The 21573-nt window shown below is 47.1% G+C and overlaps 2 protein-coding genes across 6 annotated transcripts in view; one reads left to right on the top strand and one right to left on the bottom strand.

Annotated features, from left to right (window-relative positions):
- The first annotated feature begins 122 nt into the window (after positions 1–122).
- On the top strand, positions 123–12706 carry Bag1 (BAG cochaperone 1). Of its 2 annotated transcripts, none has more exons than NM_001106647.3 (7): positions 123–663; positions 2329–2457; positions 5864–5946; positions 7982–8095; positions 10140–10247; positions 12086–12148; positions 12437–12706. In NM_001106647.3, exons 1-7 carry the CDS (start codon positions 174–176, stop codon positions 12524–12526), a joined length of 1077 nt encoding a protein of 358 aa, NP_001100117.2. In that variant the 5' UTR covers positions 123–173; the 3' UTR covers positions 12527–12706. Both variants share the same exon structure in this region, with proteins under 2 accessions (NP_001100117.2, NP_001243013.1).
- Positions 12707–16358: 3652 nt separating this feature from the next.
- Positions 16359–21573, bottom strand: part of Spink4 (serine peptidase inhibitor, Kazal type 4) — a 48925-nt gene continuing 43710 nt past the window's right edge. For 3 of the 4 annotated variants that reach the window (NR_172724.1, XM_063288150.1, NM_001395750.1), the window contains 2 exons: positions 18429–18541; positions 16359–16493 (listed from right to left, as the gene is read on the bottom strand). Coding sequence is in view for 3 of the 4 variants with exons in the window: in XM_063288150.1 (XP_063144220.1) it covers positions 16448–16493; positions 18429–18541 (159 nt within the window). In the remaining variant the exon portion in view is untranslated. Of the gene's footprint in view, positions 16494–18428; positions 18542–21573 lie in introns of those variants that run through there. The other variant, XM_063288151.1, reaches the window with a different exon arrangement.

Genomic DNA, 21573 nt, shown 5'->3' with positions numbered 1-21573 from the left:
TGCCTTGGCGGAGTGGGTGGGGCTTAGACGCGGCTGGGCGGATAGGGCGGGGCCTGAAGCAGGAGTCATTCCGAGGGCGTGGCGAGTAGATGGGGCGGAACTGGTGAGTAGTGGGGCGGGGTTGCAAGACTGCGCGCCCCGTTGCCTCCGCTGCTCCGTGAACAAACGCGGGCCTGGCGGATCGCGGCGGCGCGCGGCGACCGCGAGGCGACCAGGAGCCGCTGGGACCCCGGCTGCGCGCCCCTCGGTCGGCCCGGGAGACGCGCCAGTCGGAGTCCCGGGCCGAGCGTGGCTTGCCTCCCTCTCAGCGTTCATCTGTCCGCAGTGCAGCCAGCGGGCATGACCGATCCACCAGGGGCGCCGCCTCCGGCGCTTGCAAGCCGCGGGTGAAGAAGAAAGTCCGGCCCCGCTCTTCTCAGAGCGAGAAGGTAGCTCACAGCAAGGAGTTGACTAGAAGTAAGAAGTTGACCCGCAGCAAGAAAGTGACCGGGACCCAGGAGGCGACCCAAGTAGAGGAGGTGACCACGATCGAGGAGGCGACCCAGACCGAGGAGATTACGGTAGCGGAAGAGGTGACCCAGACCGAGAACATGGCCCAGACCGAGGAGATGGTCCAGACGGAGGAAATGGAACCACCCACACTCAGCGTGGTCGTCACCCACAGTGAGCGCCAAGGAGGGTTCCGTAGATCGGATTGGGATCTGTGGGTTTGGCCACGTGTAGTCCTGGGGAAAGAAAACATGGGAATGTTTTGGCTTAAGGCTGGTGTCAGGACATATTTCAGTGTGGCCGGTTTGTTATGTCCTAGGACACTTATTGGATCCTCTAAATGGAAGTAAAGTTCAGTGTGTGAGTAATCGCGAGTCTTTGTGTCAGGCTCGTATTAGGCCTTCTTGTGTGTAGAACTTAAGTGGTTCCGGACATCCATTCCTGTAGAGAGTACAAACTTGGTGCTGGATCCGGCTGTCATAGAACCACAGGTTCAATGGGCCACGAGTCCAAGAGTTATTTTCTGGACACCTGGCTAAATCAACACAGAACTAAAAACTTTGGGAAGTACACGAGAAAGCTGAAACCTTGAGATTTCCTTAGAGTCAGTCAGGAAAGACTAACAAACTTTGCCATTAAACCGTGGTTCTATATCCAGCAGTTTGAGATGAGCTAGCACACTCTCTCTCTGTCTCTCTCTCTCTCTCTGTCTCTCTCTCTCTCTCTCTCTCTCTCTCTCTCTCTGTCTCTCTCTCTGTCTCTCTTTCTCTCTCTCGATTTCTTTTCTTTTTTTTAAGATTTACTTACTTATTATATATAAGTACACTGTGGCTGTCTTCAGACACACCAGAAGAGGGCACCAGATCTCATTACAGGTGGTTGTGAGCCATCATGTGGTTGCTGGGATTTGAACTCAGGACCTCTGGAAGAGAGCAGTCAGTGCTCTTAATCACTGAGCTATCTCTCCAGCCCAAGCCTCTTGATTTCTGGTCTGTGAAGCACAGCTAGAGAACTAGGGCTCCTTCTGACCCTTGACTGTCAAGGAGAGCAGTCTAAAGGTAGACTTGCACTCCACTTACTTAGAAAGAATTGGTAAACAATTCAAAACAAAACAAAACAAAACAAAAAAGCCCTCTGTCATTTGATTGGTTTCATTCACTTATCTTTACTGAGCATTAACTATGTTGTACTTAGGTGTGCCCACTATGAAAGACTTGGAGGAAAACAGCCCCTTGCTGGTGACATCAGGGTAAACAAGACTAATGCCACAGAGACAATAGGACAGCCAGGCCACAGGAGGCAGGCAACTTGTGATGGAAAAGTGTGGGCTTTGGAACCAGCTGGATGCTGAGGTCAAATTCTGACTCAACAGCTCAACGGTTGAAGGTTTCCCCGAGAGAGTCTTAATTAGACTCATTGCTGCTTTATAACAGTGTCCTGAGTGTTTTGAGATTGTGCACAGAACGAGTCTTGTACAGTTTATTGTGTATAGTTGCTTAAGGAGTCAGCCATCATTGAAATAGCATTTTTATGTTAGAGGAAGCAAACCCTCAGGAAGGTCACAAAGACAAGCTTTGTAATAGGTAGTCTATGGGTAGAGGCAAGTGTGACCCTAACTTGGGTAACCTGACAACGCTTGGACTCTGAGCACAACCAAGCTCTCCCCTCCAGAGTCAGGTCTTTTTGGTAGAGCGTGCCGATTCCCAGTATATGCTTCTGGACATGTGATCAGCATCTTCTGCCTGGCTGAATTCAGTCCTCAGCTCCATAAGAAAGCAGCAGCTTATATTTAGGCTTATGGGAAAGAGCTGTCTTCACTGAATGCTTTTCTTTCTCCAGGCAATGAGAGGTATGACCTTCTTGTTACCCCACAGCAAGGTAACAGTGAGCCAATTGTCCAAGACCTGGCTCAGCTTGTTGAAGAGGCCACAGGAGTTCCACTACCTTTTCAGAAGCTCATATTTAAGGGTAGGTGTTCTCATTCATCTTGAGTACTTATGGCTAAAGAACTTTTTTATTTTATTTTATTTATTAGTTTTTTCATGACAGTGTTGCTCTGTGTAGCCCTGGCTGTCCTAGAACTCAATCTGTAGACCAGGCTGGCCTTGAACTCTCAGGGATCCTCCTGCCTCTGCTTCTGGGAGTGCTGGGGTTAAAGTCCCTTCCTGCAAAGGGCGGATTTTTTTTTTTTTTTTTTGGTTCTTTTTTTTCGGAGCTGGGGACCGAACCCAGGGCCTTGTGCTTCCTAGGCAAGCGCTCTACCACTGAGCTAAATCCCCAGCCCCAAAGGGCGGATTTTTAAACTGCTTTTAAACCTGATGGTGACTTTCAGTTTAATGTGTGTGAGTGAATGTTTTGCCTGCTTACGTGTCTGTGTACCGTGTGTGCCGTGTCCAGGAAGACTGGGAGAGGATGTCAGCTCCTCTGGAACTAGGATTCTAGAGGGTTCTGAGCCACCATGTGAGTGCTGGAGCCTGGTCCTCTGCAAGAGCAGCAAGTGCTCTTAACCACTGAGCCATTTCTCCAGCCCCTGTCTTCCAGTGTTCAAACCAGAACCGTTTTCTTTCATTTGTCTGTTCAACTTGTTAAGGAACTACTCTACACTAGACTTTGCAAAATCTGGATGAACATCAGATCCGAAGTAACATGGCGACAGAATTGTCAAGATTTTTTTAGAAAAATAATTTATGAGTGCACTGTAGCTGTTCTCAGATGTACCAGAAGAGGGCATCGGATCTCATTACAGGTGGCTGTGAGACACCATGCGGTTGCTGGAAATTGAACTCAGGACCTCTGGAAAAACAGTCTTAACCAATGAGCCATCTCCCCAGCCTAATTGTCAAGATTTTTGAGGAAATATATGGACAGTTTTCTCTGGCTAGAATCCTTTCTTCATTGTATGTTCATGTGTTTCCTACTACTTCTGCAGGAGCGTTGAAGTTACTGTGAAGTTGCCTACTGTTCAATTTCTGTTGTATGATAACAGAGATCCTGCTGTTGCTGGTACTTGTCACTGTGCTGATTAGAGAGGTTTCAAGCAAATGGAGTGGGAGCCCGGATGGGCAGAGTACATCAAATGATGTCAATGGTGCTGAGGCACTGGCTCCTCCCCACCTAGCTTCTGCCTTCTTACTACCATAGGAACCCAGTATTTTGGCTCGTGATAGGCCTGGATCCATCTCGTTAGGTTTCCGTCACTGTAAAGAATTTAATAACAAGCATTATGGCAGTGGTAGAGCTTTTGACTGGAGTTATAGCATTTTTAGTTGTATTTCGTACTATATAGATCTTTGCCTTTTTTTTCCTGGGTGGGAGAGTGGTGGGTTCTTACAGCCCAAGCTGTCTTGGAACTGGCTGTGTAATATACACTGTCAGGCCCTGTGTCTTTTTCTTTTTGAAACATTCAATTCCCGAATTTGAATTTTACCTTTCAAAACTGAGTGTTGCAGCACACGCCCATAACCCCAGGATTCTGGAAACTAAGACCAGCTCCATGCCAACTGGGGCAATAGAGTCAGGCTCTGTCAGAGAGAAGGGAGTGGGGAAGCATGGAGGGAAAGGAGAAGGAAGGAGAAAGGAAAGAAGCGAAGCTCAAGTTTCGAAATAGAAAAGCGAAAGAAGAAAATGTTCTTCTGAGGGGTTGGGGATTTAGCACAGTGGTAGAGCGCTTGCCTAGCAAGCGCAAGTCCCTGGGTTCGGTCCCCAGCTCCGAAAAAAAGAAAAAAGAAAAAAAATGTTCTTCTGAATAAAGCTCCTTATTAGTTTTTTTTTTTTAAAGATTTATTTATTTATTATATATAAGTACACTGTAGCTGTCTTCAGATACACCAGAAGAGGGCATCGGATCTCTTTACAGATGGTTGTGAGCCACCATGTGGTTGCTGGGAATTGAACTCATGACCTCTGAAAGAGCAGTCGGGTGCTCTTAACCGCTGAGCCATCTCTCCAGCCCCTCCTTATTAGTTTTTTCATGGTACTGTGGGTCAATCAAACATGCTGGGCAAGAACCAAACCTCGAGGCTCTCTCCTCAGCCATGTGCTTCACATTTTCCTCTTCACAACATTGAGTTCACCCGCACTCACTAAAGTATCCTAAGGACAAAAAAGGTGCTTTCGTGACTACAAAATCATATACAGAAGTTATATTAGAGCTGGAGAAATAACATCACACACACACATACATAGTTAAAATAAATTTAAAATAAAAACTTTAGGGGCTAAAGAGATGGCTTTTGTAGTTATGAACACTGGCTCCTCTTCCAAAGGACCCAGGTCCAATTCCCAGCACCCACACAGAGGCTCTAAACCAGTCAGTAGCTCCAGTTCCAAAGGATCTGATCTCCACTGGCACCAAGCACACACATGATACACAGACATACATTCAGGCAAAATACCCGTAAACGTAAAATAGCAATAAAACGTTTTAAAGAAATTTATCTGCTATGTGAATTATACTAATTTTTTGTTCCTGAGTACGATTTTTTATGAACTATTATATAGGAATATTTTCAATTATTTTTTAGGATAAATATCTAGAAATGACATTATCAGATAAAGTCAGTTTCCAAAAACAACAAAAAAATTTTTTTTCAATTTATCGTTCTGTTTTGTCTTGCTTTTTTTGTTTGTTTTTTGTTTTTTGTTTTCGTTTTGGCTTTTCAAGCCAGGGTTTCTCTGTGTAGTCTTCGCTGTCCCGGAACTAACTCATAGGCTGGCTTTGAACTCCCATCCGACTGCCTCTGTCTCTGCTTTCTGAGAGCTGGGATTAAATGCGTTTGCCGCTAACATCAAATTTACCCTCTTCTTGCGAGCAGACATGATGTGGCTTGTTTGGCTTCTTGGTTTTGGTTGTTTTTGAGATATAGTCTTATTCTGTTGTTTTCTCTAGCCTGGAACTTGGTTTCGGTCTGCAGATCATTCTAGACTTGAATTCAAAGAGATCTTTGTGCCTCTGCCTCCTAAGGGCTCAGAGTGGGTGTGCCCTGTTTTCTGGTTTGTCTGGAAGAGCAGCCACTGCTCCTAACCATTGAGCCATCTCTCCAGCCCCTCTTAGATTTTTATTTCTGTCTTTATATAATATTTATGTTCGTTTTGTGAGAATTTTACACAATGTTTTATCATATTCACGTCCTTGCTTACATCTCCCCTCCGCCATTTTGAGTCCAGTTTGTGCAGGATATGCCCTGGAATGAGGAAGACCTGTCAGAGGTCACACTCTCAAAAGTAATTGACTCTTCCCCACAGCCAATAGCAACACTGCCAGGGGTAAGGCTTTAGTCCCACCTCTTTCTTGTGTGTTGGCTCGTCTATTTTCAGTCTTGTACACATGTTACAATTTGTCATGTTTCCCACCCCCACCCCCTTTTGTTTTCAGGCAAATCTCTGAAAGAAATGGAAACACCCTTGTCAGCACTTGGAATGCAAAATGGTTGCCGAGTCATGTTAATTGGTGAAAAGGTAAATTGCTTTTTCCATCAAAACTCTTTATAATTGAGTGACTAAAGTCTTAAATGCATGTTTCTGTATCGAAGATCGGATTGGTTACCGGGATTCAGCGTTGAGGGCACACCTCATTACATAATGTCTGATGGGATTACCAGTTTGGTTGTAGCATTATTTGCATGTTTCTGTTCTGCTGTATAGGCTCTCTTTCTCCAGGAGTTAGGAACCACTGTGCTGCCTCAGTGGCATGGCTTTTGTATTTGGTGACTCCTCCCCTCTAGTTAAAATGTGCCAGAAACAGGCTTGACTTAAAATTTTCAAGAGAGCTTTTGGTTAAAGGTGTAGATCCCACAAGTATCTCTTGTTCAAGTTTTTAGGAGCTTGCCTTCCTTTTACTAAAATCTACGAGAAGAAAACCCTCTCTGAGTGGAAAGGTTCAGACTGAAGAACTAAGGGGGCAAGAGAAAGAGTTAGTTGGTGACAGGTGAGGCTCTAGCCCCTGAGGTGATGGCCACTGTGCCCAGCCCTGCATTGTGACACAGGGGTGCTGCTGAACTTGAGGAGGTCTCTTACATCGTGAGGTGAGGCGGCTGAGTAGATTGAAGGTGAGAATGAGCTAACTGGAAGCAATGAGTGTCTCATCTTGGAGCCTCCCGGAGGCTGGGCTTGGGATTAGGCCACAAACAAGAATGGAGAGTTTCGGGGAGCATAACAAAGCAGGAAGCTGCTGGCCCTAGCTGCCGGCGAGAGAAAGAATAATGTTGTAAATGTTTGCTGAAGGGTCAGGCAAACAATACGGGCAGAAGGCAGTACCCATGGTCTCGGTTTGGTGTGCTGTGGTAGTTTCTGTTGGAACTGGTTAGGGTCAGGGAGTCCACAGCTGAGTTCTAGTCCATTCCCCTGATTGGGCATTGGGACCTTAGGTCACTTTACTACATTAAGGCCCAGTGTCATCTATGAAACAGTTCCTGCCTCTTAGGGTTATGGTAAAGCTTAAAAACCAAGTAGCAGAGGTAACATTTTAAGCACAGTACCTGGCATACCAAGAGCATTCAGGAAAAATGTTGTCACTGTTACTATCGTGTTAAATAGGAGAATCCAACTGAAGGGTGACATTTACATTTAAAAGAAGATAGTCGTGAGCCAAACCTGGTGGCACCTGGCTGTAGCTCTACCATAGGGAAGGTAGAGGCAGTTGGGTCAGGAATTCAAGGTCGTCCTCCCATTACACAGTATTCTTGAGGCCACCCTGCACTGTTTGGGAAAAAAAAATGTCATACTGCTGGGCATGGAAGCACACTGTAATCTCAACATTTAGGAAGCTGAGGTAGGAAGAATGAGACTAGGTAGTGGGATCTTGTCTCAAGACAAAACAAAGGACGAGTTGAATTCTGTCTTCCCATTCTGGACACCTTAGCGGTATTCTCTTGAACTTACTTACACTCTACTGTGTTAAAGATGTATTTATCCTATTTCGTGTATTCTAGTATTTTGCCTGCATCTGTGTGACTGCACTATGGGCTTGCCTGATTGATGCCCGTGGTGGCCATAAGAAGGGTAGGATATGCTTGAACTGAAGTTACAAAAGATTGTAAGCCTCTGTGTGGGTGCCAAAAACTGGACCCAGATCCTCTGGAAGAGCAGTGAGTTCTCTGTAGTCCGTGCTTACATTCTGACCTAGCTGTTGGGGTTGGGGTCAGCACAGGGCTGAGGCTGAACCTGACACTTGGATTGGCTCCATTCTCTGAGCATACGTCCTCAGGATTCTCACTACGATGTTCGCTTGACACCTTCCTTCCTTCTTTTTTTTTTTTTTTTTGGTTCTTTTTTTTCTGGAGCTGGGGACCGAACCCAGGGCCTTGCGCTTCCTAGGCAAGCGCTCTACCACTGAGCTAAATCCCCAGCCCCGCCTTCCTTCTTGACGCTCGGCTTTACAGATAGGAATCGTGGTGTCTAACCCTTTGACATGCTTTCCAAGCAAGAAGCACGAGAGGTTGACTCAGTCTTTTTAGGTGAGCAATTACCGACCGAATTTTATCCTTTGTGTTAGAGCAATCCAGAAGAAGAGGCTGAGTTGAAAAAGCTGAAGGACTTGGAGGTATCTGTGGAGAAGACAGCTAACCACCTGGAAGAGTTGAATAAAGAGCTTTCTGACATCCAGCAGGTGACTTCCCTAGTCTAGGGATAGAGCGCTATGGTATTGTTGCCTGGCTGGCTTTTTAAAAACCAGCTTACTTCATTTTTATTATGTATTATGTGTGTGTCTGCGTCTGAGTCTGTGTGGGAGTATGTGCATGTGTCGCTGATGGCCAGGGCCACCAGAGATCTCAGATTCCCCCAGAGCCGGAGTTATCTGAGGTTGTGAGCCTCTGTGTGGATGCTGCGATCAGAACTCAGGTAAGCAGGTAGAGCAGCTCACATTCCTAATCACCGAACTGTCTCTCCAGACCAGTTTGGGGTTTAAATTCTGAAGTTAATGTGGGAGGCTTGCGCAAACGTTTTAAATGTGTATATAGATAGATTCAAACCGAGGCCTTTCACCCCTAAACTGTGCTCTCACTGTGCTTCTTGTGTGCAGGTATGAACGTGTCACCCAGAGATGCCATTACTCTGAAAAGTATTTCTCATCCTATTTAATATGTTGTACAGTTGGTAAATTATTCTTTTACTGATGAAAAATTAACATTTTCCTCTGTCGTTGAAAATAGCCATATTTTACTGCATGTGAATACATCATGATTTACTTAACCTAGTCTCTGTTCTCTGTTTTACCTAATTTTTTCCCTTACATGTGCTGCTGCTTTGCGTGCCCTTGGACACAAGTGTTTTTTGAGTAGTTGTGATTGTTTTGGATAGAATTGAGTTTGGATTTCTGAGTAATGTTTGAACTTCTTGCTGTGTGTTGTCAAATATGCATTTGTCACTCCGGTTCGATAGCCATCTTCAGAAATTCCTGCCTTTCTACTCTGCTGCCAGCTAACAGAGCATTAGGCAAAGAGATGCGAATGAACAGAGGACGGGTAATGACAATAAGTGCTGCTTGAACCAGGTGTGGTTTTGCACACCTGTATCCCAGCTCTCCTCAGATGGAGAGATGGGGATCAGGAGTTCAAGGGCAGCATTGACAATGCGGTGAGTTGGAGACTGGCTTATACTACATGAGATCCTGTCTCAAAGCAAAGCTAAAACAACAGTGTCATTCTCTGTTATCTGTCTACCTGTGCTCCCTCATCTCCGAGAACAGTGAGACATGACAAGATTAAGTAACTCGCTTAAGCTCTTAAGCCAAAGCTGGGGGTATGTTCAGAGTCCCAGCATCATGTAGAATGTAGAAATTGGACTGATGGCACACTGTATAATCCCAGTGCTGGGAGGCAAAGACCGGAGGATTGGATCCCTGCCACTCACTGCCCAAGCAGTCTAGCCAAATTGGGCAAGTTCCAGATTCAGTAAAAGATTCTGTCTCAACAAAAATTAGACAGAGTCTTAGTCAGTGTCCTATTGCTGTAAAGAGACACCACGGCCACAGCAACTCTTAAAAGAAGAAAGCATTTGACTGGGGCTGGCTTACAGTGCAGAGGTCTCGTCTGTTGTCATCATGTCAGGAGGCATGGTGTCATGCAAGCAGACGTGTTGCTGGAGAGGTAGCTGAGAGCTCTACATTTCAATCCACGGGCAGCAGTTAGAGAGAGAGACTGGGCCTGGCTTGAGCTTTTGAAACCACAAAGGCAACCACCAGTGACACACTCCCTCCCACAAGGCTACACCTCCTGATTCTTGTCAAGTAGCACTAATGACTAAGCCTAATGTCTGAGCATCCAAATATATGGGGGTCATTTTTATTCAAACCACCACACAGTGTTTGACAGACACCTCGTGCCAACCTTCGATGCCCCATGCCCAGCATTCCAGTCTATTCTCTTAATGTCTGCTCCGTATGTGCATGTATGCACTCATGTTGAAGGCTGCACCGTAGTTCCTCAGGAGGCATTCAGAGCCCCAGTGGACTGCATGAAAAAGAGCAGTTTGCACCCCGGTAGGATTCTTAGACTGGCCAAGGCTAGCATTTCTAGTTTTCCCAAGGGAAGAAGGTCTGAGATTCAGCCTGGCTTCTTAGGTCGGAGGTGAACTCTGGTTGCTTCACCTGTCTATTGGCATGGTTTCCCAGGAGTCCCAAACACTTGCAATAGTGCCTTATTCCTTCTCAGGGTTTTCTGGCTAAGGAATTACAAGCGGAGGCTCTCTGCAGACTTGATAGGAAAATAAAGGCCACAATTGAGCAATTCATGAAGATCTTGGAGGAGATTGACACAATGGTAAGTAAATACTCAGCTCAGAGGTACTAGCCTTTTATTTATTTATTTTAACTTTTTTTTTTTTTTTTTTTTACGTATACAGCATTCTGCCTGCATGTATGCCTGCAGGCCAGAAGAGGGCACCAGATCTCATTATAGATGGTTGTGAGCCACCATGCGGTTGATAGAAATTGAACTCAAGACCTCTGGAAGAGCAGTCGGTGCTCTTAAACTATGTCATCTTTCCAGCCCCAGAGGTACTAGTCTTTAGTGGCAGTATTTCAATCTATTTCATTCTATCAGTATTACACTATTACACTTGAGTTACCTGGGCAAATCTGTTACTCAGGGATGTAAAACATCTACTGTTATGTGCCAGGCACTGTGTGTCCTAGTTAGCTTTAACTGTCAACCCAGGACAGCCTAGAGTATCTAAGAAATACATCTTAATTGAGGGATTACCCAGATCAGCGTGACCTATGGGCACACTGGGGCAAGCTTGTTCTAGTAATTGACATAGTCCACTATGAGCTGCATCCTCCTAGGCAGGTAGGTGGGCCTGGGTGGTATAAGAAAGCTAGCTTTGGGCTGGAGAGATGGCTCAGTGGTTAAGAGCACTGATTGCTCTTCCAGAGGTCCTGAGTTCAATTCCCAGCAACCACATGGTGGCTCACAACCATCTGTAATGGGGTCTGATGCCCTCTGCTAGTGTGTCTGAAGATAGCTACAGTGTACTCATATATAATAAATAAATATTAATAAATAAACAAGTAAGTAAATCAATCAATAAATAAAATACTTAAAAAAGAAAAAAAAAAGAATTATCTCAAAGTGAGTCCTGGACTCAAATATAACTCAAGAGAATAAAACTTAAAAAAAAAAAAGAAAAGAAAAAAGAAAGTTAGCTTTGAGCCAGAGAGATGGCTCAGTGGTTGCTCTTCCAGAGAACCTGGATTTGATTCCCAAAATCTACATAGTAGCTTAAAAAGAGCCAGAGGGAGCCAGCAAGCAGTGTCCTCCATGGTCTGCTTCAAGTCCGACTCTGACTGCATTGATCGTGGGCTATGACCTAGAAGTGTAAGCCAGATAAACCCCTCCTCGCCTCACCGATAGTGTTTGATCACAACAGGGAGGAAACAAGGGCAGCAAGCTAGGTTCTGGGTGAATTCGAGGACTTTTCTGATCTATAAGCATTTATAGCCCACCAGTGTGACGAGATTGTGTGTGTGTGTGTGTGTGTGTGTGTGTGTGTGTGTGTGTGTGTGTGTTCGTGTGTGTGCATGCCTGCAGCCCAAGAAGTTTATGATCTTGTGGTTAGGAAACATGGGTCTTTGTTTCCCCAAGTCTCGAGTGGCTGTAGATGCTGCCGAGCTAGTTTTTTCCACAGACTTTAACCACACCCAGATCTTGGGAGGCTGTTGACGCATTGACCCAAATTTTCTTAAACTTCATTCTCATGAGTGAATTTCTCTGGTCTTGGAATTCTGTTCTGGCAGAGGGTTTTGGTGTTTTTTTGTTTGTTTTTTTTTAAACAAACTAAAAAACAAAACAAAACAACAAAAACCAGAACAACAGAAGGTTCCTGGCATAGCAGTATCCATATGTAAGAAACGTAAAACGTAAAATCTGTGTTTCTAATCAGGTTACAGTCCAGACATTGCAGCCAAGGAAAGGAGCAGGCATAGGGACCAGAGCCATGAATGGAGCCGCTTAAGATGCAGACCTAGAGAGATGATGCCTGAAAATGCACGTCTCACTCATTGCTGGCCTGTTCCGGTGTCATGTGTATCTTCCTCCCATGTCTCATGTCATTGTCACTGCTGATGTCAGCTGTTCGGTGTCAACTGTTTCTTTCATAGGTCCTACCAGAAAACTTTAAAGACAGCAGGCTAAAAAGGAAGAATTTGGTGAAAAAGGTTCAGGTGAGTCATATGGTACTACATGACAAGGTCCATTATGTGCTGGTGTGCGTATTTATTTTTTATAGGGATTTTTGGCCCAGCTCAAAGTCAAAACCATCGCCGTTTGTTTTGCTGTCCCTCACTCCCCTGAACCTTGGAGTCCAGACTGGGAGCCCGTGACCTTCCATGCATAGACTGTTTAGAGTCTAATCGACAGCTTTCCCAGAATGGCTAAAGAAAGAACCTTGTCTGAGCAATGGCTGCTTGTCCTGGGGGCCCTGAATTTCACTGCCTGTGTCTGTCGTGCAGGTGTTCCTAGCAGAGTGTGATACAGTGGAGCAGTACATCTGCCAAGAGACAGAGCGGCTGCAGTCTACAAACTTGGCCCTGCCTGAATGAAGTGTAGTAGAGAGGGGCTGTACTGGCCTGAAGAGCAGCTTCATAGCCCTGCCCTCCCTAGAACAGAAGCTGCTTGTTTCTCCATGGCTGTCAGGGGCAACTAGCCAAATGTAAATTTCCCTTCCCTACTCCTCCGTCGGTTCTCAATGAAAAAGTACTGTCTTTGCAACCTGAACTAGACTTCTGTTTCTCATTCTGGCTCTGTGTGGTTGTGGGCCGTGCAGCAGCTGCCTTTCTAGGACAGGCCTCCTTGCCCGTGTGTCACCAGCTTGAGTTCATCTTGAGCTGGTTCCAGGCTTGTAGGACACCCTTGTCTTCAGATCCATGACCTGTGGCCTCATTTGTAGGTAGAAGGTCAGAACCACCAGGAGGTGGAACCTAGGTAGGAATGTTGGATAGAAGTTTGACAGCTGGAGTAGCTTGCTGTTTTGCTATGATCTGATTCCACACATCTGACTGGATGTTAGTTTAAAGACCTTGTCCCCATCCTCCACTGCCACTCCCCATCCTCCACTGCCACTCCCCATCCTCCACTGCCGCTCCTCCCCATCCTCCACTGCTCCTCCCCATCCTCCACTGCTGCTCCCCATCCTCCACTGCCCCTCCCCATCCTCCACTGCTCCTCCCCATCCTCCACTGCTCCTCCCCATCCTCCACTGCCGCTCCCCATCCTCCACTGCCGCTCCCCATCCTCCACTGCTACTCCTCCCCATCCTCCACTGCCACTCCTCCCCATCCTCCACTGCCACTCCCCATCCTCCACTGCCGCTCCTCCCCATCCTCCACTGCCGCTCCTCCCCATCCTCCACTGCTCCTCCCCATCCTCCACTGCTGCTCCCCATCCTCCACTGCCACTCCCCATCCTCCACTGCTCCTCCCCATCCTCCACTGCTCCTCCCCATCCTCCACTGCTGCTCCCCATCCTCCACTGCCACTCCCCATCCTCCACTGCTCCTCCCCATCCTCCACTGCTCCTCCCCATCCTCTACTGCCACTCCCCATCCTCCACTGCCGCTCCTCCCCATCCTCCACTGCCACTCCTCCCCATCCTCCACTGCCACTCCTCCCCATCCTCCACTGCCACTCCCCATCCTCCACTGCCACTCCCCATCCTCCACTGCCACTCCCCATCCTCCACTGCCACTCCTCATCCTCCACTGCCACTCCCCATCTTCCACTGCCGCTCCTCATCCTCCACTGCTGCTCCCCATCCTCCACTGCTGCTCCCCATCCTCCACTGCTCCTCCCCATCCTCCACTGCTCCTCCCCATCCTCCACTGCCGCTCCCCATCCTCCACTGCTGCTCCCCATCCTCCACTCCTTTTCTGCAGCCACAAGTCTTGGTTTCAAGGTGACATTCTTTTTTTTTCCCTGTGTAGTTCTGGCTGTCCTGAAATTCACTGTAGACCTGAGATCCACCTGCCTATGCTTCCCAAGCACTGGGATTAAAGACAAGCACCACTATGCCTGGCTTTAACATGCTAGTTTGTTTTGGTTTTTCGAGATAGGATTTCTCATCAGAGTCCTGGCTGGCCTCAAACTCAAAGAGATCCTCCTGCCTCTGCCTCCTAAGTGCTGGGATTAAGGATGTGTGCCATCATTGCCAAACTTCAAGGTGCTTTTCTAGGATGACCCCTGGCCATCAGACCTGGTGGCAGTCAAGGCAAACAGGTAGACAGAACTCATGGCCCAACTTTACGGGAACTGTTCACTGTTTTATATGGCAGCTGTTTGGCCCTGGGTCACATTTAGCAAGAGGTTACTTTGGGGGTTTGGGGATAGCTTAATTGGTGAAGTATTTGCCGCACAAGCAAGAGGATCTGAGTTCGACGCTCAGAACCCATGCTTTTGTTTTATTTTTTTTAAAGCTGAGGACAGTGGCACATATTTGTAATTATGCATTGGGGAAGTATAGACAGGCGGATTTCTGGGGCTCACTGGCCAGCCAGTCTAGCTATCCTTTGAAAAAGGATAAAAGGGTGGAAAGCCTGAGGTTGTCCTCTGGCACCTGCACAGAAAGTTACTCGGTACCCAGTACTGCTTGTACACATCAGTGATCTGATCCTCACGCAATAAAGAGCAGCTGAAGTGGGAAAGCCGGCAAAGCTACAGCACAAAGTCGGCACTACATAAGATGCGTTTTTACACAAAGTGTATGGTGTGTTCATGCAGGCATCATAGAGGCCAAAGGTGCTGGATGCCCCTGGAGCTGGAGTTACAGGTGGTTCTGAGCTGCCGGACATGGTGCTGGGAACTGAACTCCGGTTCTCTCATAAGAGCAGTATGTGCTCTTAACTGCAGAACAACCATCTCCAGCCCCTTGGAGATTAGTTTTGGCAACCTGACAATCTAGAATTATCTGGGAAGGGAGTTTCATTGAAGGATTATCTAAATTAAGTTGGCCTGTGAATGTCTTTGAGGGGATTATTTATGTTAACTGAGGAGGGAAGAAACATCCACTGTGGGCAGCACCAGACCCTGGGCAGAGGACCCTGAACTTGTGAGAAGAAAGCAAGCGAAGCACCAGCAAGAGTGCATTTGTCTTCACTTTTGCTTCTTTGCTGTGGATGCAACGGCACCAGCCCAGTCAAGCTTCTGAGACTTCCTACCATCATGGATTAACCTGGGGGTAATGAGCCTAATAAACCCCTTTTCCCTTAAGTTGCTATGGCTGGGGTATTTAGCATAGCAACAGGATTCAAAACTAAGACAGTCGGTTCTCCTTGGAGCAGCCTATGTGATACTAGTGTGTGTGAGGGGTGTATTTAGAAGCCTCCAGTGCCTCCTAGGATGAAGAGCCTACAGTCCCTGCCAGTCGTAGTAACTTACACTTATAATCCTAGCACTGGAGAGGCTGATGCAGGAGGATTGCCATAAGTTCAGGACCAGCCTGTACCATACATACTGTGAGACCCTGCCTCAACACCCGGCACACCTTTCAGAAGAAAGGACAAGAGTTCCCTTCTCTGTGTCTTCTCTCAACTCCTTCTGGCCCCTCACTTGTCAGTCACTCTGGTCTCCCGGGTCCTCAGATTCCTCTTGTTTTCTACTGCTCTTGGGGGTAGGGGGTCTTTGCACCTGCTGTTATCTCTGTGGACAGCCCCTCTCCTCTACTTCGCTCCTTTGGTAGGTGACTCCTGCTTGTCTTTGAAGACATGATTGAATGTCTCTTCCATGGGAAATCCCACCTCTGAGACACTTCATGCCCAGCTGGTGTCAGCCAGTCAGAGGGGATGTTAATTTGAGGGGGCAGGCATGTCAGTCATGCTGCTGTGATGGGGGCTGACCTGACTGGACCTGAGATCCAGGGCTCTCCAGGTGATCTGCGCCGGAGAGCACCCACAGGGCACAGATCGGTGCCCAGTTTTGAATGCTTATTAATAAACACTTAGTTTGTGGCACTCGATCGTGTCCCAGTCCAAAAGACAAAATCGTTGGACAGTATAGGAAGTAGTAGCTCAGCTGTACAGGGCATACTGCCTGAATGCCAGCTATGCCCTGTCAGGCTTGTGTGCATTTGTGTGTGCCTCCAAGCACTGGTCAGCCTAGGAGAAATCCACGCATGGGTTCAAGTGCCACTGGACCACACAGTACTGGGGTGTTACCCTCCTTGGGTTCGTCCTAAGGTAAGTAGAACACTGGGTGGTGCTCTGGGGTCGGTCTGACCTCAAGCAGATGGAGGGTAACTGGGACCTCTAACTGGGACATGTAACAAGGTTGAGGACCACCAGGGCAGCTGGGTAACAGACTCAGCCAGAGGGCAGTTGAGACGGATGCCATCGCTTGCTGCCAACCTCCCCAAAGTTCCCAAAGACTGAGCCACTTCACCAGCTTGAGCTGCATCCTTTATTTCATATCCTAGCCTCTGGAGCGTCTCCGTTCTCCAGGATACAGTTTCATGGCTTGAGTACTCCTCTGGGCTTAGCATTTGCCGTCCTTCATGATCTGAATGTCCTTTTTGGTTTTCCTAGAATCAAAGAAGATAAGAATGAGGCCATTCACTGTAGAAACTACAAGGGACGGTTAAAAAAAAAATGTCCAGTCCAACTAGACTTCCTGCTGAGCCCCTCCTGGAAATGTCCAGATGTGAAGCAGATTCAGGGATCTGATAGCATACCTCCTTATAAACTGACCCTCTTACATATACCTGAGAACTTCCAGGTTTCCGGGGTTTCAGCTACCACTGCTTACTGATGGCTGCCAAACCTCTGCCCTGTCTGTTCTTGCACCTACAGCATGACCCCAACAAGTTATACTAGAGACCAACTGTTCACGAACATCACTGACTCCCTTCCAGCCACCCAAGGCCATAAGTAATGTGTACTAGGCCTGGAATAGCAGGGCTAGGATCCCTTACCCGGGAGACTGGGATTCTAACTTCAAGGCCTTTCTGAACTTTATAAAATAAATTCAAGGTCTACACAACTTAACTAGACCCTGTTTAAAAATAAAGGGCACAGATGTGGCTAGCCACGCTTTAGGAGATTCTGTGTTGGATCCCTAGTACTGAAACAAAACCATCGAGTTCAAGATCAGTCGGGGTTGTGGACTGAGGGGAAGCCTGTTAAGGTTGAACTAGAGAATTATGGCCGTCAGTCACTTAGGGGCAGCACCCCCAAACCCCTGCACATGCAGATGAGATATCCCTAACATCTCAGACCAAGCCAATAGGAAGCACCTGCTGTGAGACCCCAACCACCCCCAAACTGTACATAAGATCCAGAGGAATAAAGGTGTGTGAGAATGACTCCATCGTCTGAGAGCATCTGTCATACAGACGCTGCCTGGGAAGAGAAGCTCTTCAGAAGCCTTTGTCACCAGAAGCTCCCCCCTGCACTCCACTCCCTGGCCAGCCTTCCAGCCCTAGGCTCAGCGCAGCCAGTGCAGTAGCAGAGGCAGCAGCGGTTCGTCCCATCCCTGTTTGTGTCCTTTCCCTTTCACTTGAACCCTCCAGCCAGGCAGGGACAGAGATCTCTGGTACTCAGAGAGGCAATAACACCCTGCTTCAGAATGAAAGGGAAGGGAGGAAGGACAGTTGCTCTCACCCTCCCTCCTCTCACCCTTCACAGCCAGGTGCAGACTGAGCCTGTCAATTCTACCTTCTAACCATGTCTATCTTCTAACCATGAATTTTGGTATGGCCTTTTTCAGAGCCAGGACCCTAACTCCTTAATTTCTTCCAATACAGATTTCTACATCTGCCTAGACCGCTTTGAACTTGCCAAAGATTTTTCCCTGATCTCACCAGGCTCTCAGTCTGATGGGTAATTTTACGGGTGAGGAAACCGAGACCAAGTGGGTAAACTAATTAATGTACCAAGGCCATGGTCTAGACCCTACTCATCTCATCACCTCTCATCCACTTCACATTCTATTATAGCTAGCTTCTTTCTCCTACTTGGACTTATATTTTCTGCGTTTTTCTAGGTGCTTCTACGTATGTTACAGGGCAAGCTTGGGTTTTACTTCCTCTAGTCTTCCCTGGTCCCGCTCCCTTCTGTTCCTGTGTGCTCCAGGTCTTGAACTGTGCTGCCATTGGCTGACTGTTGATATGGCTTCCCTCTCTTAGCCTGACACTGAGAGACTAGAGAGACTCTTGGGGACTAGCCATTGTAAGTGCTCAGTAAATAATAGTTCGTTAGGGGAATGAAAGATCAGGTGAGATCATCTAGTTAGGCAGGGACAGAACAAGAAACATAACTCAGGGTTTCTGCCCCCTCCCCTTGCTCCTGTTGGTTTCTGGCTTTTGACCTGGTACCCCTCCCTGTGCTGGCTTTGAGATACATTTAGCTCAATTCAGCAGACAGATATCTAAGGACTTTTCTGGCCATGTCTGTGTGTGAAGGACGTGCATGCACCAGAGAGGGGACCACCCAAACATGTTGGATGGGAAGGAACTTACATCCGGGTCACGCAGAGGTGGCATTCATTCTCATATGTGAGGCCATCTGTGCCACAGATCAGGTTAGGTGACCGGGGACAGTTTGGAAACTCGGCCATGTGCTCACAGATGGGCTGTGGAAAACAGAAGTAGTGGGGGATTTAGAGGTAGTGGTCATGGCTCCAGAGCTCTGCTTGGAACATGAAACCAGCTACTCGGGGCTCCCTGGTGTGTTTGCTTCTGTGGATCCATGGGACTGGATTTATATACTTAAGTTGGAGCCTATGTCTGTTAAACATGATGTGTGACATCCTGCCTGTACTTGTGTGTTTCTGTGTGTGTGTGTGTGTGTGTGTGTGTGTGTTTGTGTGTGTGTTGGGGGAGTGTATAAGAAGCTTGTGCCCCAGAGCTCCCTGGTTCACATACTTCTCAGGGGATGTAATTAGAAACCCTGCTCCTGGTCCAGTTATGAGCCCAGTAAACAGCCCTCCATCATTTCTAGGAAGTGTCTCACTTCCTTGAGGCTCCTGAAATTTCCAAGGCCAATATGGTCTTTTTTGTGTAGGAGGTGGGTACATGTGTGTATATATATGTTTGCATGTATGCAGAGGCCATTGAACATTGGATGTTGTTCCTTAAGAAACATTCACATTGTTTTTTCGGGACAGGTTCTCTCATGGTCTGGAACTCACCAAGGAGGCTAGGCCAGGAAGCCCCAGAGATGTTCCTATCTATCTTAGAATGCTACTGCTGTGAACAGACACCATGACCAAGGCAACTCTTATAAGGACAACATTTAATTGAGACTGGCTCATAGGTTCAGAAGTTGAGTCCAGTGTCATTAAGATAGGAGTATGGCAGCATCCAGGCAGGCATGGTGTAGGAAGAGCTGAGAGTTCTACATCTTCATCTGAAGGTTGCTAAGAGAGCACTGACTTCCAGGCAGCTAGGATGAGGGTCTCAAGGCCCACACACACAGTAACACATCCACACCAACAAGGTCACACCTCCTAATAGTGCCACTCCCTGGGTTAGGCATACTCAAACCACCACATTCCACTCCCTGGCCCCCATAGGCTTGTCCAAACACATGAGTCTACGGGGGCCATACCTAAACTTAGTATGATGCCAGATACATATAGTCCACTTCCAAAGAACCCATAGTCTAGCAGTCTCAACAATGTTAAAAGTCCAAAATTCAAAGTCTCTTCTGAGATCCATCCAATCACTTAACTGTAATCCCCAAAGCAAGGCAGGAAACCAACTGGTCAGACTCTAAACTCTGCATCTCCAGGGCTGATGTCAAAGTAGTCTTCAGATCTCCATCAGCAGATAGCCCATGGCTCTGGCATCTCGAACATCTTGGGGGTGTCCAAGGCAACTTCAATGTTACACCTTTTTGTTTCAATGTCCGGGATCCACACATGATCTTCTGGGCAACTCCAAAGGGCTGGTGTCACTTCTCCAGCTCTGCCCTCTGTAGCACTCTAAGCTCAGGTTGATCCACTCCACTGCTGCTGCTGTTCTTGGTGATCATCCTGGCATTTCCAATACACTAGGGTCTTCAACTGCAACTAGGCTTCACTAATAGCCTCTTATAGGCTCTTTTCATGGTGGCAAGCCTCAACTTCTTTGCATGACCCTGTCAGTCCTGGGCATGAACTGCAACTGAGGCTGCTCCTTCACCAATGGCTTTGCCTGGCCTCTCACAGTGCCAAGCCTCAGCTGCTTTCCATGACCCCCTCATGCCTTCAAAGCCAGTACCACTTGGGTGACTCTTACACATTACCAAGTCCAGCTGCAGCAGGAGGTACAACCTTGGCTCTCTCTGGAACACAGCTTCTTTGTGCTCTCAGAAAACACTTCCCAGAAGATTTTACCTCAGTGATGCTGGTCTCCTCTTAATCACCGCTAATTTCTTAGCTCTAGCTAACCAGCATTAATTGTCCCAGTTTCAGTTTTCCAACTCCTTCACACTTCCTAGCTTGGCTGTCCTGAAACTTGCTCTGAAGATTGACCTTGAACTCAAGATCTGCATGCCTGTGTCTCCTGAATTCTGGGACTAAAGGCATGTAACACCATGCCTAGATTTAAGCTTTTCTCTACTTGAAACTTGCTCTGTACCAGGCTGGCCTTGAACTCAAGAGATCTACTTGCCTCTGTCTCCTGGAATTAAATGTGTGTGCCACCGAGCTTGGAAACTTGGGTGAGTGAGATCATGCCCCAAGGTCATCACTCTCAATTCAATTTTATCTCCTTCAACACAGGATTCGGCTCCATTCCACTTTCTGGTGCCCCTTTAATACTCAAACCATATATTTTATATTTTTCCTTTCTAAGCTTGCCATGCTTGTTCAAACGATTTTCATGAGACTTAACCAGAGAACAAAGTCTATGATGGGTGTTTCTGAGACTTCTTTTGTCAATAAATATAAATCTCTTTACCTTAACCTCAGGTAGGTTCTTCACATTCTTTACCAAAATACCACAAAAACAGATTCTAGGCCATGTACTGAAATTCTTCTCCACTGAAACCAGGTCTACACAGTTAAGTCACCCTCAACAACAAAGACTTCCATATTCCTACTGGGATAGCCCATTAACCCCCACTTAAAGCATTCTACCATTTTCAAATCCAAAGTCCCCAAGTCAACATACTTCCCAACAAAAGCATGGTCAGGCCTATCACAGCAGTACCCCAGTCTCTGGTACCAACTTCTGTTTTAGTTAGGGTTTACTGCTATGAACAGACACCATGACCAAGGCAACTCTTAGAAGGAAAATATTTAATTGGGACTGGCTTACAGGTTCAGAGGTCCAGTCCAGTGTCATCAAGGCGAGAGGAGCATGGCAGTGTTCAGGAAGCCATGGTGCAGAAGGAGCTGAGAGTTCTACATCTTCACTTGAAGACTGCTAGGAGAACACTGACTTCTAGGCAGCTAGGATAAGGGTTTTAAATTTAAAGCCCAAACTCACAGTGGCGCACCTACTCCAACAAGGCCACACCTCCAAATAGTGCCACTCCCTGGGCTAGGGACACTCAAACCACCACACTAACTCTGCTTCATAAGCACCAGGTTTAAATGGGTGCTAGAAGTCAAACTCAGGTTTTCACATTTGCAAGGCACCAGTTACCAACTGAGCTCTCCCAGCCCCCAATATGGTC

The sequence above is a fragment of the Rattus norvegicus genome, chromosome 5 (assembly GCF_036323735.1).
Source record: "Rattus norvegicus strain BN/NHsdMcwi chromosome 5, GRCr8, whole genome shotgun sequence".
Lineage (NCBI taxonomy): Eukaryota > Metazoa > Chordata > Mammalia > Rodentia > Muridae > Rattus > Rattus norvegicus.
Note: the sequence above shows the minus strand (reverse complement) of the source record. Positions and strands in the feature narration are given on the sequence as shown.